The 23,511-nt window shown below is 35.4% G+C and overlaps 1 protein-coding gene across 1 annotated transcript in view; it reads left to right on the top strand.

The window, feature by feature from the left end:
- Positions 1-17,967: 17,967 nt before the first annotated feature.
- The window catches only part of LOC132151769 (phospholipid-transporting ATPase VA-like), a 48,190-nt gene continuing 42,646 nt past the window's right edge, over positions 17,968-23,511 (top strand). Inside the window, exon 1 of the mRNA XM_059560124.1 lies at positions 17,968-18,717. Within this exon, the coding sequence (XP_059416107.1) occupies positions 18,293-18,717 (425 nt within the window). The 5' untranslated portion in view covers positions 17,968-18,292. The remainder of the gene's footprint in view (positions 18,718-23,511) is intronic.

The following is a 23,511-nucleotide window of genomic DNA, read 5'->3' as shown; positions in this document are numbered from 1 at the left end:
ATCAACCTATGTGCTTTCTCATTAAATATCAATTTAACTTTCACGCTTCAGCATTGCTCTTGTTTTAGATGGGTTAGAAGCAGAAGGCCATGGAGGGCAGTTTTGCAGCTGTTGACCTCTGCCGGAAGACATTGGCTTTATCAAGTTGACATAACACATTCAATCAAATTACACCCCACCTCGCTTCCTCTCACTTTCTCGCCCTCTCTCCCCTCTTGCTTTCTCCCTCTTCATTCCCATAAATCTGATCCTGCATTTGCCATCTAATCAAATGTTGTTTTGGGGTTTAATTTATGGTATACTCTATTCGAAAAACTCTACAATGGTTTCCATAATCTGATTCAAATTATCAATTTCTTGTGAAGTTAGCTGATTTTCATGTCCAAAACTACTGGACATTTTATGGTTTTATGATATTTCATCTCATTATATTAAGTTATACAGCACTTAAAATATTAAAAAGTACCATGGTGTTTCCCAAAGTCTTCTATAATACCTGGAGATACTGTACATATACATTAGCATTTCCATTCATCATGCACGTACCTTAAGTTACTATCCTGAAATGTGATTTCAAAGGCATAAAAGAAAAATGTATATATATATATATATATATATATATATATATAGAATACCATGGTAAAAGTATTGGGGTGAGTAAAAGTAAAAAAAAAAAAAACATGTTACAAAAGATTTCTAATGCTAACTCAAATTTTTTACTTTATTTTTTAGCAAAGAATCCTGAAAAATCATGATGTCCACATAAATATAAAGCAGCAAAAAAAAAAAAAACTATGAGGGGCCGTACAAGCCATAATTAATTCTGGCACTCTCACACACATACATTCTCCTTTCACATATATTCTTGCTTTCACACACTTACATTCTCCTTTCACATACATATATTTCTACTCTCACCTCACACACATACATTCTCCTTTCACATACATATATTTCTACTCTCACCTCACACACATACATTCTCCTTTCACATAGATATATTTCTACTCTCACCTCACACACATACATTCTCCTTTCACATATATTCTTGCTTTCACACACTTACATTCTCCTTTCACATACATTTATTTCTACTCTCACCTCACACACATACATTCTCCTTTCACATATATTCTTGCTTTCATACACTTACATTCTCCTTTCACATTCATACATTTCTACTCTCTCTCACACACATACATTCTCCTTTCACATACATATATTTCTACTCTCTCTCTCACACATACATTCTCCTTACAAATACATAATTTTTTTTTTTGCTTTCACACACATGCATTCTCCTTTTACACACATATATGTTTAACACATATATTTAAGCAGAAAGTCATTCTCAGACCAGGAAATGCATGTGCAAGGCCTGATCAGCTCTTCCTCACAATTTTACAGTTATGCTATCTTTTCAAGTACATATTTTAAGTTTTTAACTTGAACATATCATTATGTAACCTACGTGTTTTACAGATCTGTGTACAAGTGTTAAGACACTGATTTTGATCTTATTAACAGGGCTTAACACTAAGGAAATTTTCTACTGGTGGTACGGTTCGGCCAGTGGTTTAATTGTTTTTACTTGCCCTGGCAAAATTTTCACAGGACTTGCCACAATCAATCAATCAATAAGACTTATTGTTTTCATTGTTGACTAACTTTGTATTGTAATAAATAATAACCATTTTGCACAAATAGGTACAATAGTTCAAATTTAAAATTTGATGTTATTTAAAATTTAAAATAAATGTTTATTTTGCTCTGTTACTGGCTAAACTAACCTTGAGCAAACAAACAAAATATATATGCAACATGAAGCAAGTGCACAAAACAAAAACATCAGATGGGCTGAATGAATATTTTATTATTACTATTTATTATTATTAGTTTTATTTCCTCAATTATATGTGTGTCTGCATTATGTTTGTACTTTCTGTACTGGAAGAAATTTGACGAAATTTCTTCTGTTTGTAAACACTTAGGAATAAAGCTCTTTCTGATTCTGATGAAAATGCTAATTCAATCTCTGACAGCAGGTGGCGCTTATAGAACACTAGTCTAGCACTGAGTTATTGCTGCACGCAGAGCTACAATTGAAGTAAATAAAATTCTAAATAAAAATAAATAAACCCTAATGAGTCTTAAGTTATTTAAATAATATAAAGATATCGCTGTCCCTAACTTGCAACCTCCCACTTAATTCACTTCCTAAATTAAATAATTTAAAAAAACCTTGGACGCTTATAATACGTCTATCTGGCAACACGACTGAGGCTGAGCTCGCGTCCTCAATCACAACTCGATCAAAAAACAAGGCCATGTAACCTTTTCACGATGATAATATATATATATTTTTTTTTAAATCCAGATAGCTTGCTGAAATACTTCTGCGACTGCCTCAGCAATGCTGATCAAGACCTGTCCCGGTGAGCCTGATCGCGCCTAACCTGCCTTCCACTAAACGCCTTCCGTTTCCACTATACTCTCTCTCGCACATACATACATTCTTCTCTTACATACATTCTATATTTATGTGTGTATATGTATGTGTGTGTGAGAGTAGAAATATATGTATGTGTAAGGAGAATGTATGAGTGTGAAAGCATATGAAAGGAGAATGTACAGACGTGGCCAAAAGTTTTGAGAAATTGGAAAAGTTGCTGCTTAAGTTTTTATAATAGCAATTTGCATATACTCCACACTGTAAAAAATTACTGTGATTTTAACGGTAAAAAACTGTGAAAATGCTACAGTACAAATCTGTTTACTGGTTAACGGTAATTTCCTGTAAACTTTATAAGGAAAAAACGTAAACTTACGTTCCCAGAATTCTCTGCGTTGCATTTCAAATTTTGTTTGAATTTGATGTTTTTTCTTTGAAATAACTATGTTTCTTCTTAATTTTTTCTCATCTGTTATGTTTATTAGGTTTGTATGTTACATAAAATGTTGTTAAATTAATGTTTATTGCATATTTCAGTTTAATGAGTCTCACCATGATGGGGTTTAGTGCTTGTGTGAATGACACCGTGCACCTTCTATGTATCTTATTATTTAAAAGCTGCTTGTGATTGGCTTTGTTTCACCACGTGACTCTCTCATCACCACCTGCTTTTGGTGGTTACCAGTGTAATACAAAGGTACAAAACAGATTTCAGTGCTTCAATAAGTTCGAATATTAATATTATATCAATTAAATTATGGTATTAAACTGTAAATATAAAGTAAAACCGTTAAACCTACTACAGTGTAACTGTATTTTTTTTAAACGGTTTTACCGTATTTTTTACGGTATAATTCTGGCAACCACAGCTGTCGGTTTTTTACCGTATATTTTGCGGAATATTTTTAACAGTGCAGAATGTTATGAAGAATGATCAGATGAATTGCATAGTCCTTCTTTGCCATGAAAATTAACTTAATCCCAAAAAAACCTTTCCACTGCATTTCATTGCTGTCATTAAAGGACCTGCTGAGATCATTTCAGTAATCAAGAGGCGGGTGGACAAACAAAAACCCACTAATTCTGACAAACTCCAAGAAGTGATTATGAAAGAATGGGTTGCTATCAGTCAGGATTTGGCCCAGAAGTTGATTGAGAGCATGCCCAGTCGAATTGCAGAGGTCCTGAAAAAGAAGGGCCAACACTGCAAATCCTGACTCTTTGCATAAATGTCATGTAATTGTCGATAAAAGCCTTTGAAACATATGAAGTGCTTGTAATTATATTTCAATACATCACAGAAACAACTGAAATAAAGATCTAAAAGCAGTTTAGCAGCAAACCTTTTGAAAACTAATATTTATGTAATTCTCAAATCTTTTGGCCACGACAGTATGTGTGTGTAAGAGTAGACATGTATGCATGTGTAAGAAGAATGTAAGTGTGTGAAAGCAAGAATATATGTATGTGAAAGGAGAATGTGAGTGTGTGAGAGTGCCAGAATGAATTAAGTCTTGTACAGCCCTTCATAAAAAATTTTTAATTGTATATGTGTGTGTACATGATTTTATCCAATCCAGCCTTGGTGAACTTGCAAAAATAAATAACATCACACTTTTAAACTGGGCAGTGGTAAAAATAAAAAAAAAACACCTTGTAAAACACTGGTAATATATCTACTAACAATAGAATAAAAATTAATTTTACTTGATTTTTTTTTTACATTTTTTATGTTTTATTATGTATTTTGCCAGACAACACAACTTTTGATTGCCTGCCAATGGAGAAAGATGCTCTTTGGACCCAGTTGGGGTTATTACCAATTCTTTGACATGTACTATGATAGTGCTATCGGACATGGATTATTGGATATGGATATGGTAATAATAAGTTTCATAGTATATATAAAAATACACATTCAAAAATCCTATACCATTAGTAACCTTGTGAGGTTAATGGGTGCTACATAATAAAATAAAATAAAAAAAAATTTGAATGACCCCATAAAGCACTGGAGAGGTGTTAAGAGCTCCTTTAAGGTTGTGTTAAAGTCAAATCTTCAACATGGCTTCTAAAAGACACAAATCCATGAGGTGATAGTTATTTTTCCAAGCTGCATTTGATAAACACTGACCATAAATCAGGGCCAAATCAATCTAGATTACGCTGACAGTGGCTGGAATACACTCAATAGCAATGATAACACGGATATCTTCTCATGTTTCTCTCTATATAAGAGCCAGCCCCACTCACTTGGAGAAAGTGCGGAGGTGGGCAGAGCGGCTCACACAGATGGATCAGTCTGAGAGAGCAAGTGGAGGGATGGACACTGTGAAAGAAAGCTGAAAAAGAAAGAGCAGGTGTATTACCGCATGTCCAAGCACTTGCTTGGGGGGAGAAAAAAATCACCTGTATTGATTGATCTGCTCTATGCCGGTATGCCTCTTCCACCATATTGTTCTAATCTAATAATGCTCTTGAGAGATGTGGCTGATACGGTCTCTACATTCTGGATTCAGATCATTTAATGTCTGGTTCATTCCTCCCAGCTTTAATGGACTGTGAAATTCCATCAGTAGGGCTGTCCTTTCCCATATTACTGTCTAATCTGAAGTGGAGGCATTGTGATCTCAAAGACAGCTGAAGCCCCACTTAATGCTTTGAATTATGTAGTGTCCTATTCATTATGTCTTAATCATTGCTGTTGTTTTTAAGAACAGATTTTACATTATTTACAGTAATTAAGTGGGACATCAGTGAAAAAAAAACACACTTTAGCCTAAATTAAACTACTACTGACTTAAACTTCATCTTAACTTATGCATTTATTTTGTTTGTTACATATGTAAATGATCATTTGTTTATTTATTTATTTATTCTTGGAAAGCTTGGAAATGTCAGAATTGTTATTTCAGGCAAAGAAAAGTTATGAAATAACATCTGAAAAAGTCAATATAAAGAATTTTTTTAATAGTCACGAATGGCTGCATGTCATGGAAATTCATTGGTCAAAACTTTGTGCAAACCCCAGACTTTGTTGTCATTGGCCTGAAATGTACTTTCTGCACATGTCAGCACTTTTACCTATTCAAGCTTGATTTCATATGTTGTTTCATTTCAAATGTGTCAAAATGCAGTTGTAATTCAACTCTGTGCATGCATCGCATTGCCATTATTGTCACAAAATGTGCTTATTCTCCATTCAGAGTCAGCTCCTTTGAGTACTGGAGTTGTTTGTTAAAGCAGGGTAACAGACTTCCAATGTTTCCTAACTTCACATACCAATTTCTGACTATACAGATAAAATCTTGTAAAAAGAAGACACATTTTTTGAAGTTTGAAGACCAACAAGCCAAGTTCCAGACAACACTGATGTACTTGTCAACTGATGACCAGCTCATTTGAACCCCACTGCTCATTGCCCACCTCACCCTCTTGAATGATTACCCTCCTTTGGATGGAGTTTATTGGTAGGAGTGTAATTAGCATGAGCACGAGTGCAACTGCTGTGCTAATCGGCCTCAGCACTGTTGTCCCGTTTCTAAGATGTTCTCTCTGGTCGGTTAGAGAGTGTTTGTTTTAATATTTGTGGCAGTGTGGTGCCTCTGACACACAGGCAATCATCTGCTGAAGCCCACTCTCCTCAGTTTCTGGGGATCTAATATTGGGTTTCTCTTACTCTCTCTCTCTCCCAGGCTTACTTTCTGCTTTCTTAAAGGTGTACTCAGTAATTTTTTAATCACAAAAATCATAACTGAGTTCTCTTAGGCCTTTTCTATACACCATACACACCATAAACTGTGACTAAAACAGCTTACTCTTAATCTGGACAGGTCAGATTTGATTAATATGATGTGCTGTTAGTGTGCCTGCGTTAGAACTTGCCTCAAGCCTGATAGACTTGTCTTTTTTCAAATAATTGGTGATGAACTCCATTTTTTTTACTTCATGAAAGCTTATATTGGAAATTATTGTGTTGATAAGAAGGTTTATTATGCTTTTTCAATGTGTTTTCTACTGAGTTCAGTCCACTATGCAAAAAAAAACACTAAAAAAGACTCAGTTCCAAAACTGCTGTAGGCCTACACTTCTGATAGGTCCCTCTATCGCTTTGTCCATGCAGGCAATGTGAAAACTGTAACCTGTTATTTATTTCCTTCTTTCTCTGCCCCTCTGCTGCCGTTAAGACGTTGAGCACCTATCTTTGTGACAGGAAGCTCAGAATTGTCAGCATGGGTTGTTTATGTCAGGGTGCAACAGTGGACTCTTCCTCACACTTAACACTCTACCTGAGATTCTGTAGTTATGCCTAAATTTGTATTGTGGCAGACTTCTTTTTAATATGACAGTGGCTCTGTTCCAAAACAGTGAGCTGCCTGTCTGTCTACATAGGCACATACTTACTTGAAATGGTATCTTATAAATGACTTGAAAACATTTTACACTGGCAGTAATTCTGGTACAAGGTTTAAAGTATGAAAAACTAAAACTGAAAAAAAAAAAAAGTTAAAAATATTTAAACCACTAAAAATATGTTAAATAGTAAAAATGACAAGAGAACATAAAATTACAAAAATGTACAATAAAATTTAAATGAAAACCGAAAACAAAAAATAAAGCTAATTCAAAATACTAATAAATACTATAATTGTATACAAATAATACTAAAATAATTCTGAATTAAATACTGTTAAATTAAGTATATGTATTTCCATTAGCTATAGCCATCTGTCAGTAGCTGCTGAGTTTGTGTTAACCATGTCGACGTGTTCCTTGCTTAGAACATATGACCAGATGGGAAGCCACTATAGCAGTTGATAGCATGAAGATCGCCCACTGTTTGGATTAAAATAGACACCACGTTCACCCAATGTGACCACACAACACCTGTGACCACAGTGGGTGGCACATGTCATATACAGGCTTATGTCATTCTCATTTCTGATGAGCCTTCTCTACCAAGAAAAGGAAAAGAAGAAAATCAATTTACCATGCGCTGCTCTGAACCTCAGAGACTGTCATTTTAACACACAGCCATATGGTTAAATCCTAGTGAACAGAGGAGAGACAAATGAACAGTAAGAAAAGAGCAAATCAGTGACCTTAAATGACAGAGAGGAAAAAGGTCACAGGTCAGGGGATAGTGCAGCAGTTTTTATAATGGATATTTTCTTTTGATCAAAATTAACTATTGTAAGATTTCAGAAACATTGAAATACAGCACACAAGTCTTACAAACCACTTGTATAATATATTTATGGTGCTTTTTCATCCCAGGGTTTCTGCAAGTCTGATGAAGGTAAATTTAAGCCCTTTATAAGACCAAGTAAATGAACGCAATGCTTCAATATCAATGTCTAGGGAACACAATGAGTTGTACTAGCAACACTTCAAAGTTTGTTTTGAGCAATATATACATTTTTTGTAATGCATACAATATTTAATGCTATGATTTTATGAATTTAAGACTGTCTCACATGATTTAAAGGGGAGGTCTAATGCTATTGCATGCATTGTGACTTGTTTACACTGTTAAAGAGCTGGATTCTAATGATAAACATGGCCAAAGTAAAAAAAAAAAAAATAATAATAAAATAAACCTTTTGGACGTATGACAGAGTATTTCTGTACCAAATACTATCCTTCAGGGTTAGTCAGAATCATTTTTTTCTTTTCTTTTCTTTTTTGAGTATATCCTTGTATTACATCATAAAGGACAGAATTCCTGGTATAGGCACTTCTCCCGGAAGAGTGTGTGCACAGATTTGTCTGCTCATTACTCTTTAGCTCCACCCAAGACTCCAGGACTGTTTTCGGACTGTTTTCGGAGAGAAGCATGAAGCTGATAAAATCTGATAAAACCAAAGACTCTTCGGATATGAAGGATGCAGTACTACTCTATAGGTCCTTAAGATTAACATGGGATTGGCAGAAACTGTGTGTGTTATGTCCCCTTTAAGACTTTTTTAGGCCTTAAATTGTAGAAGGGGTGAATTAAGACTTTTTATTAAGATTAATTAAGATCTGTTTAAGCAGAAACCTTGCATTTGAATCTCAACAGCTCCAGTCCTCATTCATTGTAATAAAACAACCAGTACATTTCTTTAAAATAGCTTATGGTGTGCATGGGAGAACAAAAGTCATACTGTTTTTTTTAATTTGAAAAGAATTCAATTTTGGGGGGAGTGAATTATCCCTTTCATGTCCCTTACTCCAACGCATGTTAAAGTACTATGGGGGTGAGGGCTTCATCAATTGCTTTCATTCCATTTCTCTTTCATGATTGATGCGTAGTACTCAATCTCATCAGCAGCTTTTTAGAAATGGAAGTCAGCACAATTGATCAGATGCAGAGTGATGGTCACAAGAAAGTCATTAGCAAGCACCCTGCAGAGTGATTTATGAAAAAATATGAACTGCTTTTCCCCAATGCAAAACTCTTCCTGACATTACTTCCAACTGGCTTTGGATGATGTTAATTGCATTTGGTGCTGAAATGCTCCTAGTGAGTCTTGTGAAACCATCAAATGTCTGCAGATGGCTGTGTGGGCTGATTGGTGGAGAGCGTTGTACAGATGATTTTATTTTTATTTGACTCTTTATCATTGTCTGAAAAGAAATGTTGCATGATTAGGCACCAGAATAGCAGTTAAATAAGATCAGCGGCGTGTAGTTTGTCTCTTGGAGCACTACTGTCAGTTAACCTGTTCTTCTGTGTGCTGTGTTGAGTTGTTTGACATCTCCTTATGATCAGAACGAAAATAGATGTATGCTGGATATTTACAAGGGGAAGAAATAGCAGTGCGATGTTCCCATGCCATTAGTCAATTTTATTATTTCATTAGTTTAAAGGGCATTTTCGAGCACCCTCAGATAATATTAGAGCTTCTTCGTGCAGGCAGAGAGTGGCACTTTGTCTCCCATATCAACACCATCCAAATCATACTCCTGTCTCCAGGCAACCAGGACCAGATTTAGGAGGATGTTATCTAACTGTTTGGAGCCGTTTTAAGGTGTCTGACAGGACGATTGCCCGATTGTGAACTTTCTGTTCCTCGTAGATCCTCCCCATATAAGAGCTTGTCTCATTGCTGGCTATTACAGTTGGCTTTTACCTAGCAGTGATAGTCTCAGTAATACTCCCGCAACAGCTTGTTGATCATGGAAACAGGAAAAGGAATGAGTGGTCTGGGTTTTGAAATGCAATGCGCCTCGTAGTGTAACACTTATGGTGACGATGGGTTCAAAATAACCTTGTTTCCCTCACTGCACCAAAATGGTCTGCAGCGAATGAGACAACATAGAATTGAATCTGGCTAAAGAGGTTAACACTTGGGTTGTATATTGCTCTGTGTCTCAAAGCACTCATGCATGTACAGTACTAACTTGCTTCTTTTCTCTTGCACACAAGAGAAAACAACACGCATACAGTATATCCAATAGAAGAAAAAAAACTGCATTGAATACTGTAATCCCACAATGCAATACGTTTAACTTTTCTGTAATGAATGAACCAGAAGTTGTATCCACCATAATGTTTTTTTTTCATTAATTGTCATTAATTTCATTAATCTTTAAATTATCAACAATCATTTAAGTGTTTCCAAACGTTTAGGGTTAACCTCTAACCCTAACCCTAACCCTAACCCTAACCAAAAATGGATTAGAAAAAATTCTAATAATAATAATAATAATAATATCAATTTTTAATTTTTAATTAACTTTAATTGATTTTTCCGTATATTTCTGCCATATGTACAAACTGACAGTCACATCTGATAAGCTATTACTAAATATTGTGGAAACTTCATTTTCTGTAAAGTTGCTTTGCAACGATTTGGATCGTAAAAAGTGATAAATAAACTTGAATGTGATTTAATGAAACTCGAATTTTAAAAAATGTATTTTTTTAAATAACATTTTAAAGGAATGCAATGTAAAACTATGGTTTACATAAATGTGTGTTGCATAATGCATATTGCACAGAAATATTGCACAACATTCAGTACATACTGTGCAGTACGCAGTAAGCAGTAGGCCTACGCTAGTTTTCTATTCTGAATTCAGCAAAACATTATTGAGTAAGTGTACTATTGAAAGCGTACTGGATGGAGTCTAGCTCCCTCTGCTGACTAGTCTTATATCTGTATAATATACTTGTCATTTCTACAGTACTAGACTGCAGCGCAGCTGAAGTCAGCTATACATCAATTCACCAAGCTAGAGAGTAAAATATAGAAAAAGAAGAAAAAACATGCATTAAAGTGAACATTTAAAGTTGGAATACTCTGGAAATGCATTATCTTGAGTTATTTGCTTTGTTTTTCAAAGAATGTATGCAGGATATTGAAAATAAATAACTATTATTTTTACTATAATTCATTTTTATTATATTTCTTTTTTTCAGGGTAACCATGTGCAGCCTGTTTTTTTTTACTCTCTTTTACTTTTTTACACTCTGTGTGTGTCTCTCTCTCTCCTTCTATTTATTTATTTTTATTCTTGTCACCTGACTGCTCCCCTATAACTCATCTTTAACGGATGCTGCTGCATCCTCTTGAGAATGGCTCAGAAAGCACATCCCAGTGTTTCAGAGCTCCGCTTGTAAAAGAACAGCAGTGATTGGGATGTGAGTGTGCTACTATCAACACCGCCTGTCCTCTTTTACTCACCACAGACAAATGATGAAAACAAAATATGCTCTCATGACACAAAAAAAAGTATGGAATTTGAGGGATCATTTGTCAAAAGAGCACTTCTGCAGCATTGCACATGATACACAGACTGGGCTAGAGAAGACTACGATGAACTGTTGACCTTGTTGTCAGTGTGGAAAAACGAATGTGCTTGATGTCGCAGATATCTATTTTATGTTTTTTTCTATTTTTCACACTGTCAGCTAAATAAAAATGGCATTTATCATCTCTTGAGGGGCAAATGTTTGCTTTTTGTGTGTGGTTCAGGTTTTACTCATACTATGGAGACCAAAAGTCGCAATAAGTATCTACCTACCTATTTTTACTTGTACCTGTGAAATGTACCTGAAATTTATTTTTGTAAAGTGACCTTGAGCTGCAGAAATGTTTTATATAAATAAAACAAATTCTTCTACATTGTGATGGAATACGATAGTCCACACAAAAATAAACAGTTTAGTGCACATAATAAATAATGTCTTAATACACATTTAAAAATGTGACGTAAAGTTTTAGGGTTAGTGGATATAAAATATGATTAGCTCAGTATGCAAACAATAGAAATTGACAGAAAGTCCCCACTGAGATTTTCTAGATAGAGACATTTATACTGGCATTAGTGAATAAAAAAATGAAATGTGTGAAATAGACTATTTTTACCACTTTTCCTCCACATGAGGAACCATGAACAAACTTCCGGGCAGCCCTGTGCCAGCCAAGAAACTGACATTAAGATGAATAAGAATGCTTGCTTCTCATAGTACTAAAGACATTTACTGAGTGCATCTGGATAGTACAGCCTTAGTGCAACCATCTTTGGGTGACCTATCCCTTTAATTTCACAAACAGCTAGTTAGAGGTTTGAGGGGTGTGCACATTTGCTGAAAGGACAAAATCTAACATACAGGACGAAAAAATGAAAACCACTGTTTATACTGCAGATTCATTAATTATGCTTAGATTGTGAGCTGCACAAAAGACCAAAATAGAGCTGAATAATATGTGCAAAGCAATTTTTTTGTAGTTGTGCTATATGTGCAATAAGGTGCCAGAGGACAACGCCTTTGTCTTGCCAGCACTTTTGTGTTTAGGACTCATCACAATGTCATCTGTTCCTCTTCACAAGCAGAAAGAGACCCAAAGATCCCCAAAAGGATAGTAAAACCTGAAATTACCGGCACTGTGACTTGAGAAATAGTTTAATGATTCAATTAAATTCAAGTTTATTTGTATAGAGCTTTTCATGATACAAATCGTTGTTTTTACAATATATTTTGTAGTAGCTTGTCAGTGGGACTATGTCAAATTGATGTACATAGTCAGTAATTCAGTTATTAGCGTGATCAAACAGATGATAAACACTATTAACAGCAATGATTAAATGTTGCAATCAAACTTGTAGCAGAATTTGGTCATTTATGTTGTTTCGGGGTTGGCATCATCTGAGGTCCTCTGAGGGGTTTGCATCATCTCTTCTCAGGTGTCCAGTCATCTCATGTCTTTGGAAGGGCTGGATCCAGACTGAAACTTGTGTAATTCCTAGTGACATCCTGTGGCAGAAACAAATAGAGACATAATTAGCATAGCTGCTGATCCAACCAAGCAAAATGTATTTTTTTCAACCCAAGCTAAGGAGTAATAATTTGCATTTGATCAGATATTACTGCAATACAAGATTATGAGATGTATTATTTAAATACTTGGCCAAAGAGTCTTCAATCTAGATTTAAACAGAGAAAGCGTGTCTGAACCCCGAACGTTATCAGGACAGCTATTCCCGATTTTGGGAGCCAAATGCGAAAAAGCTCTACCTCCTTTAGTGGACTTTGCTATAGAGTTTTGTGACCTTAGGGAGCGTGATGGATTGTAGTGTGGTAAAAGGCTAGTTAGGTATGCAGGATCATTAAGGGCCTTATAGGTATAAGTAATATAGGAAGCCAGTGCAGAGATTCTAAAATTGGGGTAATATGATCATATTTTCTTGACCTGGTAAGGACTCTTGCCGCTGCATTTTGGACTACCTGTAGCTTGTTTATTGAAGATGCAGGACAACCACCTAGAAGTGCTTTACAATAGTCCAGTCTAGAGGTCATGAATGCATGAACTAGCTTTTCTGCATCAGAAACAAATAACATGTTTCTAAGATGGAAAGAATGCTAATTTTGTAACATGGGAGATATGATTTTCAAAAGACAAGTTTCTGTCTAATATAACACCCAGATTTTTGACTGTAGATGAAGTAACATCCATCTAGTTGCAAATTGTAATCCAAAAGATTCTGTGTACTGTTTTTTGGTCCAATAAATAATATCTCTGTCTTATCTGATTTTAATAAGAGAAAATTATTGGTCATCCAATCTTTTTTTTTTTTTTCTATACATTCTGTTTGCTAAGATAATTTATAATTTACATTTCATCTTGTTGAGATATTGAGTATCACCACTATAACAATGGAAACTAATTCCATATTTTCTAATAATATTACCAAGGGGTAAAAGATATTAAAAATAGCAGGGGACCTAAGACAGATCATTGTGGCTCTGCATACTTTACTGGTGACACTGTTCTGAGCATATCAAAGTTCCACCAACTCGTTTATTATCTTTCCTGCAAAACATTGCAAAGTATCAAAAGCATTCTGGTGAGAAAATCTGAGATATTTGAACCACAAATTTAATTGCTCACTGGTTCATTGCAATGGCTGATAATGTGAAGAAAAAAAACTATCAGATGTTGATGACAGTATGTGTTGACGGGTTGCCTGGAGAAGTGCCAAAATATAATGGTGGTTAATTTGGAGGAAAATTGTATTCTCAGTAAATTGTGAATGAACAAATCTGCAGTACAGCTAGCCATTTTTTAGATAATCTTAAAAGAACAAAATTGATTCCTAAAAGTGTTAAATGGTTCCATTTAATGAATAAGATAGAGCGTAAAAAATGTGAATCATTTTAAAAGTTTTGTCATTAATAATAAATCATGCTACCTATCAGTCATCATAGTGGTGATGCATTTAGGTATGATTCACTGTGATTATAGATGACTCAAATTAATCATTTGGCTTTCATTTTAATTAGCCTGTGCTCATATGATTGATGAATGATGTTATAATTTGTTAACACTGGTAATGTGTAAAAAGATTAAATCATTGATAAGTGATAGAAATATTTTCTATTGATGACAACACAATCTCCGAAGTAACTGCACAAATAAAACAGGCTGTAAAAAAAAAAGACAACAGCTGTACCACAAGGGGGCAGCTTCGTAAGACAGAACCCATAATCACCATCAACTGCTAAATGTTCTAATTCAAGATTCATTCGATCTGCTACGTGACAATACGTAATCCACTTTCTAAGCACAATGATGTAAAGCAGTAAAACAGTTGCAAATGCTGCATCAGGTTTCAAAGGCAGCCGGCAGGCATGGACACTCTCCAGGTTTATTGGAAGTGGAGGCTGCATCTATCCAAAGCTCTAGATCTCAGCAGAATTGTGAGTGCTGGGTCATTTAGCTCTGTGTGCACGGGACAGAGGGAGATCAATCAGGGCACTATCTGGCCCACTGTCATTCTTGATTTGCAGTACCAGTGTCCAGCTGGGTTTGGGGGAAAAAATAACAGCTGATTGGACTCTGTGGCATCTTGGCATTAGGGAACAATTTATTTTCCCTGTGATGCATGGTCAAAGAGTGCCGGTGTTGTGCCCAATTCTGACCCCCTGCCCCCTAGTATTAGGAGTAGGTTTGGGGGAGGGGTTAGGATTTGGGGTGGGGTTAGGATTAGGCAATCAGGTTGCGATTTGAACGAGGGGGGTAATAATTTGGCAGGGGGTCATAATTGGGCACAACACCGGTCCTGAGACACTGCGGCACGCTGCTACAGACCCAACACAGACCTCGAAAACAGTAGCTAGACAAGGGAGCATTTCCAAGTAGTCAAGCCGAAAGCCTGGGAAAAAGCTGAACGTCATTCAACTAATTTTATTTTATGAACCTCTAAAAACTTTCCCAGAAATTATGAAATAATTGACTGTGTAGTGAAAAAAAACTCTTTCACGTAGGCAAAAGAATCTCTATCCAAAGCCAATTTCACATGACTATTTTGAACAAACCATCATGTTGATGGAACTGGCCTTGGAATTCCTGCGTTGTGAATGAAGTATTAAATGTTACTGCTTGTGTGTTTACTAAAACAAGAAAAATGTATGTATTCAGACAAATTCAAGCAATTCACATTGCAACGTTAATTAATTTAATCAAAGCTAGCCATGCAAGCTTTAACTGGACTGTTGTTGAACTGAATTCCCAATGAAAAAAATCCATTAGTTCAGTCCATTACCAGCCAACTATACATTTACTACAAGTTCCAGAGTTAATCTAAATGCAGTGCTGCTTTCTATTTACACCCAAGACAGTATATAAAACACCCAAAGCCAAAGCATGGACTTAAGATAAATAGAAGTTTAAAATCTGTGACTTTGCAGGCAGACACATAAATCACCATGTGGCACAATCCCTGCAGAAATATCCTTCATTTAGACAGAAGAATAATAATAAGCAGAAGAATGAAAAAGAAAGAAAAAAAAACAATGACCTATTTACAGCATTTTCATAAAAGAACAAAGTGACACACAGTTACTAATGTATGCCTCTGTTGATGTCAAAATGTGTTTTTCCACCTGATCAATAGCGATCTGTTTTTCTATTTAAAACTAGATCTTACCTCATTGTCATGATTTATCACTTAGATAATTTTATAGATTACTAGAAATTCAACAGCTGGTATACTCTACAGCAGACAGATGTCAGAGCACAGAGACTACTTGTTTTGTTCCCTTCTCTGCTCAAGGGTACATCAGTAGTAGTTGAAATTGCAACAAAAGAAGTCTTATATCCACTCAGATTAAACAACTGTAATAATCCTCAGTTTGTCTGTTATGCAATGGATAACTTTTTTTAAATTCAGGCCTAAATTTATAATACACAGTCTTTGCAAAGTTGTTTTTCTGCATTCTTAAGACAGATGGTCTTATTTAGTCAGAATAATCAGAAGATAACAAGGGAGAAACGGATCAGAGAGTTCATTAAACTGCACTAGGCGGCACGTTTGCATTCATCTAATTGCAGGCTCCTGAGTCACAGTGAAGCCGATTAACTTGTTTGTAGCATTAATATAAACATAACGAATGATTAATAGTTTAATGGCTACAGGAATCTCCACCAAAAGGGAGTAGATTTTTTGTGATCACTACATCATGAAACATTCATGTGCTACTTTTAATTGTACTGAAATATCTACATTTTTGGTGTGGTCTGTTTAATAGTCCTGTGGGAAGACAACCATCACAAAACCTACTCTGCTACTACCATACTAAAGAATTTACAATAGTAAACAATATATAAATCACTCTGTTTTGAGCTTTTTTACTTCTATAAGTTAATTTTTTAACCACATAAACAAATTTTTCAATTTGTTATTATAATTACTTTGGGAAAAATCTTAATTTGAACAATCGTGGCTGTTTAGAAAATAGATTGGTAACAAAAGCACAAAAGTAACTCTATATAATGCACACAGTGTCAAACAGTAACTCAAACAGAACACACTACGACTAATTTTGTCTGGTCCGTGTGTTTATGAGATTCCATTTGTTGCAAAAAGGAGTGAATGCTTTGTACTATACATTTGTTGTTATCTCAGAAACAATTATGTTGATGACTATGCTATTTATTTATATCGTCTTGTTCTTTCATTTATGGAAGACTTTTCACAAAAATTATTGTGTTCATTTTGTGCCAAAAAAGTACTGACTGCTTTGCCTTTGTACAATACGTTTGTCTTTGTCTGCTGTTATTGCTCGTTTTTTCTGTGTCGTCCTCCCTTGTCATCTGTTTGTGTCGTCTGCCTGTGTCGTCCTCCTGATCCAGTGTTTAGCTCAATTTTATGCTTTATAAGTTAATGCTCTTAGTGAGCATTCTATAATACTGATAGATACCAGGACAGGTAAACTAATAGAACATTTAGAATTTTTTTTTTCTCAGTAATTAGTTTTTTTTTACTTTTAGATGCATGTATCTCTTTATTCTGTAAACTTAAAGCTGTGGTTCTTATGTTTTATCTCTGAGCTTTGTAATAATATTCAGAGTCTTTGGAAAATGCCGAGAACGTTTTAAAAAGAAAACTAAACAGAGATGAAAACAAAAGCACACGACAAGGAGAACAACACAAATAAAATGTCAGCAATAATACTAGACACACAATCAACTTTTCTTTTTTTCTCTCAGTTTCATATTAGTTACATATTAAACAACACTTTCCCATACAACTGAATGCAGAACTCTTGACTGCTATGTCACTTACATCTGCATAAACCCAGACTATCAACTTTTCTAGATTCTGGTTAATTCTGACCCTGCTCCTTTTTATACAGATGTCTGATTAAATAAAATTGTGTTTTGCTTCATTGAAAAGGTCTGATGATAAGGTCTTACTGAGTGAATGAGTGCATCTATTTATCTGTACAATGAAAGCTGTGACTGAGTCTGTCATTCTGTTTTTGGTAACTATTTTGTGTAGATAATAAAACTGATGGGACACAACTTCCGTTGCCGATGTGTTCAACAAAACATGCCGTATTGATACTTTGAGCTTACAACGGGAAACTATTTTTCTCAATGGTAACGCGTGGCACTTCCAGTTAAGATGTTTCATTGGTAGGTGGGCGGAGGTTTATTTGCGTCGGCGGTGACGTTAATTTTGTACCTCCCATGATTGGCTTGTTTTTTCAACACGGCCTGCGAAAAACACCGCATGCACAATCATATGGGTGGACTTTAAACAAGGAATGCTGGTCTGTAGGTTTATCCTAATGATTTATATAGCTAAAATGTGTAACAGCGCGTATGTATATTTGCTCGGCCCTGCCTTAAAGCATCTTTATCCACTGAGGGAAAAAAAGATTCCGTTGTAAAACTTTTCAGTGCTGACGGGAGAAAGGGAGAGAATTGACGCGATGGGTGAGGACGATAAAACAGAGTGAATAACTTTTCATGAGGCCCTTCGTCGTCAAGGAGGACCAGCATGATTACATAGATACCATCTTTATTGGTTTAAGGGGAAAGAGACAAAAGTTTTGGCCGAAGTATGGCGCGAGAGACCGGAGAAACGAAAAGTAACGTTACCAAAGTGAAAAAGCATAAAAGAAGGAAAAGCAAAAAGGAGAGCAAAACAAGGATTGTGCACGCCAACATTTTATATGACCATACTAAAGGAGGGGATAACCCCAACAAACACTATGCGAACAATAAGATCAAAACCACAAAATACACTCTGCTTTCTTTCCTTCCGAAGAACCTCTTCGAGCAATTCCACCGATTTGCCAACGTGTATTTTGTTTTCATAGCCTTACTGAATTTCGTGCCTGTGGTCAATGCTTTTCAACCAGAGTTGGCTCTTGCCCCTGTGGTTTTTATTTTGTCCGTTACCGCTATAAAGGATTTATGGGAGGATTACAGACGACACCGCTCGGATAAAGAAATCAATCATATGGACTGTCTCGTTTACAGCAGGTAAGCACGTGCTTGAAAGTGCCATAAAGCCATGTGTCTGTTTAGTTTTCCTCGTCGAGAATATACACAGATTTTACCTCGCTGCTAAGGACCTGTGGGCCTGGCTACCTGTTGAACGAGTCTCAGGATGTGGCTCATATCTCAAACTAATGCTTTGTCTTCCTAAGCAACGTTTTGAAAAGGCACCTGCTGGGCTTTTTTACGCTTGAAAGTTGTAATCCTGGGTTATTTTGTCATTTTTACAATGTCCGTCAATCTGGTTATCAGATCCTGAAATTTCATTCAGTAGGCTACTTTTCTTTCTGAAACGCTGGTTTAGCGTTCTTATTTGCTCATTCAGGAGGTTAGTAATATATGGGTTGGACAAATACAGGACTGGGCCACCTGTCCTGGGTACCTGCTTGTTCATTTGCAACGTAAATCTGCTTTTTTCACTCGTTTGACACGTGTAACGTTTCCCTTCAGACTTTGATATAGGCAACATATAAAACTCTCCAAGATTCATATTTAAAGTCGATTGTAAGTTTATGATTGGTTGTCTGTTGCTAAACTCCCAATTACAATCCAGCATGACATAATGCTTGTATGCCTTTGGCCATTATCAAATTTTCCTGTTGCGATTAATTGCTAATTTCTTTATCATGGTATTGGAATTTAGTTTAAAAAGTGTTCATAATACAGTATAACAGGTTAAATAACTTTTTCCTATAACAAAAATAACTACATTTAAATATAATAAAACGAGACAGAAAAATATATATATAAAGTTAAAAGTTTACACTGATTAAATACCCATTGGTATCACTTTACAATAAGATCTCATTAGTTAACCTTAGTTAAAGCATTGGCATTCACAATGAGCAATAGCTACATCTGCTACAGAAGTTATTCATCTTTGTTAAAAAATACAAGTCTTAGTTCATGTTACTAATGAATTAACTAATGAAGCCTAATGTAAAGTGTGAATGAATAATATAGAATCAAATCACTTTCAAACAAAATCTAGGGCATGTTGTAGTCCAGATTAAAATGGGAAAAAAAATAGTTTTAAAATAAATAGCCTATTAATTCTAAATATTTAATATTTGGCGTTGGGATAAGAACTATACTGAATACACAAATCTGAATGGCTATTTAAAATTATTTAAATATGCTTTGGAAAGTAGCAGCAGCTTTATTTATGGGGTTTCCAGACAAGGGCTGCATTTTCTGCAGCTTAGCACCATCTGCTGTCAGAGCGTGAATGTGCTTTGCTTTCATTCACGTGTTCCCTATGTGCTTCTCATGCATGCTTGTTTACATCAGAGCGCACACACATCTTTCAAGCAGCATACAGCGGTTTTGTGCATTTTGACCAGTTGATGGAAATAGAATTCTTAAAATGCATTTCAAATTCTGAATAATTTGTAATATATAATTATTCACAATATTTAGAAGTGCCCATGATAACAATATTGTGCATATTCATTACCGTGATATACCGCATTACCGAATACCGGCACATGTCTAGAGCTTGGTTTAATTATTACAGGTGTGAAACTGAAACGGTTTACTGAAACTGTTTTGGATTAAACGGGAGTTTAAATGCAGTATTAAATCTTTTGGGTCCATAAAAAAAAAGTCTAGGTTGGTAACTCACTAGATTTCTGAGAATCAGGTTGGGGAGCGCTATTAGTGTGCTGCCTTTTATATTTTGGTACATTTCGTTCACGTCTCACACAAAGTACTGATAGGCAAAAGGGAAGGAACAGTGATTGAAATTTCACACTCTGGGTACATGAGTGCCGTCAGAGCCTCAGTGTCACAGATTTGTCATCAATGAATTCCAGTGACTTTAATTTATATTTAGCCATGTTTGTCTGAACATAAGTATAGGTTTACTTGTATTATGCATGTTATTAAATTGTAGCTTATCACCTCAGATAATGTCTTTTATTCTCGTGTTGAATGCAGGGTTGTTGTAGTAAACTAAAACTTACAAATACAATTATTTTAAAAAGTACTCATTTTATTTCATCTAGCTGCCAAGGCAACATTTTCAAATTGAAAAATATAAAAAATAAAAACTTATTCAAAACATGAATAAAAGTGATAGGGTCATTCTGTCAAATCAACCAGAGGTCCCTGGCTCAATTTTTTGATTTTGCTAATATATTTTTTTCTAAAGAAGTATAAACATGTAATAAACAAGTGATTTTTATTTTTATTTTAAATTTATGTCATGAATTAAAGGGACAATAAGTAACTTTTTAGGTATTTTATTATCTAAAATCAATATTTTTATTCATAAATATGCCCTCAATGGTGTACAAATACCTATGCCAATGTTTAAACTAATCCTCGTAAATGAAGAATTTATTATCTTTATATACATGGGACGGGTAGGTCGACGGAGGCCATCTTGCAAAACTATAATAGCAGAGAGGGACAAAAAGTACTAAGCCAGCGCGTTTCCACAACGCGTTTTCGGTCAGAGCCAGAAACGCAGGTGCAGAGCAGTGAGAGGCGCTTGAAACTGCACCGGCAAGTTTAAAAGTCTGGATTGTATTCTTATTATGGACCATACATATGCCGCGCCACAGGAGAAGAAAACATCGTCGCCAAAACGAAGTGCTATTAGAAGACATCCTGTCAAAGCTTTTTGGTACATATCGCCTACCGTAGATGCAACGCGCATTTGAAAAAGCGAGGCGCTGGAGAGCAAAATTAGTTTGAATGCAAAATACAATTTCACCACTAGATGGGAGTAATTCCTACTTACAGTCCCTTTAATATTTACTGAATAATCCACTATTTTGTAGACGGGGGTAAAAAGGTCAATTTTCACCTGAGATTCAGAGCCATATTATAGGGGGATTAATAATGACTTCAGAAAGACTTCAGATCATACTAAAATCCATTGACTTTAGCAATCTTTGTAGCTTTTTTTGGATATTCGATCTTAATAAACTTTCCTTTTGGCATCTTTATTTTTAATGCCCTATATGGTTTGATTCCAGATATATTGGAATTTTAGTATAGCTCTAGGAGTAAATCCTTAAATTGTACAAATTTTCAGTGGTCAAAAACCAAATGTGTGTCACTTTGCATAAATACGATGCTTCTTTTCTTTTAAAGGATTGTCTGAAGAACAAATTGTTGAAACTATAAATGTATCTTGTTTCCTTTTATCGAAACTACTGCATTAAGTAGGAAATGTGGTTGATTTGACATGGAATGACCCTATAATAGGATCTCAATTATAATAGTGAAATAACACCGAGTGAGGGCGTGTTAATCTGCTTATTCAGTCAAGTAATTATTTTAAACTTTAAAAACTTGAGTGAATGGAGTTCAGTTCACATTGTTGGCACCATGTGGCAAACACATTACCCCTAGTTGTGAATGTGTCAGATCATCTTGGCCTGAATATTAGTTTATGAGATCAAGTCAGACACCTCTTACATGCGGTTTGGGATCAGTTTTGTCCTTGGTGATAAACACAGTGTGCTTATAGGGTGAACTTGCTGGAACAAACTATTCACCTCCTTCCACTTGATCTATAGGCCTTTTAGCAGATAAAACTTGTCAGGAAATTTCACTGTACAGAAATCAAGGGCGTTGTCATGCTTTCTCTGTTACTGTCAGTTTAAAAAAAAAAAGTTTGGATCAGCCCGTCTCTCATCTATGCTTTTGAGGGCTTCACTTGTTTATTTTTTGGAGTCAGAGAGTCAGTCTGGAGACTGTATTTCTTGATGAAAAGCGTCTCTGTCAGCCATGTTAAGGCCATGTATCAGCTCTGTCAAAAGACACAGTGTTTCTCAGACTCAGTCTGAGCTTGTGCTGTGTCAATGTTGCTCTCAAGGCTGGGCTTGATTGAATCTTCTCAAACAAATGACTCCGTTTTAAAAAAAACTGCTCCTGTTGCTAACAAAGAAACACTGAATTACAGCAGATTGAATTCACAGTCTGATGTCAACCTGGCTGAACCTGCTTTGACCTTTATTATGATTGCAAAGTTTGTCACGGAGACTAGCTTGAATTACTAGCCACTGTAAACTTTAAGTACTTTTTTCCCTTTAGTGCTAATGAATATGTCTTAAACATTCCAAGTGTGAATGTACAATGAGACCAGACACACTTCTTTCTCTCTAGCAACTCCTCTAGGTTCGACAGGATGTTTTTGTATCTGAACAATGTTTTCCATGTGTGCATGCATGGCATTCAGGCACTACAACTGCAGACATCTGATACAAGTGTCATGTTGCCTGACGTTATGGAAATAAACAAGTGATCTAATAGCTTGGTATAGGAGAGATTTTATACTTTCTGATTATAAAACGGTTTGTTGTCGAACACTGCAGTGTTCTGTTTGGAAGTGATTCCTATGAAAATATCTGGTGAACATTTTTCCATTTTGAATTGTGTTATTGCACAATGATGTAAAAGGGGTTAAAATGATAAAGCAATGTAGATGCTGCCTTTCATCATGCTTTGCTTCTTGCCTCATCCATGGATTAAATGTTGACTGCACACAAACTTCAAAACAGCTGAGAAATTCGAGAAGGCTTTTGTTTTAGGCCACATGGATAATTTTATGGGGTGTTTTAAAATAATTTCACAAGCTTTCTAACTTCAGTTGCTTTGTCATTGTCTTTGGCCAACTGCGTTTGTGTGTGTTGTGTGTACATTTATACACTATCGTTCAAAAGGTATGTTATATTGGTAATGTTTTGTTAGAATTGTCTCTTATGCTCAAAGGATGCTCTACTGCATTTATTTGATCAAAAATACAATAAAAAATATACATTTTAT

Source organism: Carassius carassius, chromosome 10, assembly GCF_963082965.1.
Source record: "Carassius carassius chromosome 10, fCarCar2.1, whole genome shotgun sequence".
In the NCBI taxonomy this organism is placed as follows: Eukaryota; Metazoa; Chordata; class Actinopteri; order Cypriniformes; family Cyprinidae; genus Carassius; species Carassius carassius.
This window is presented reverse-complemented; position numbering and strand designations above follow the sequence as displayed.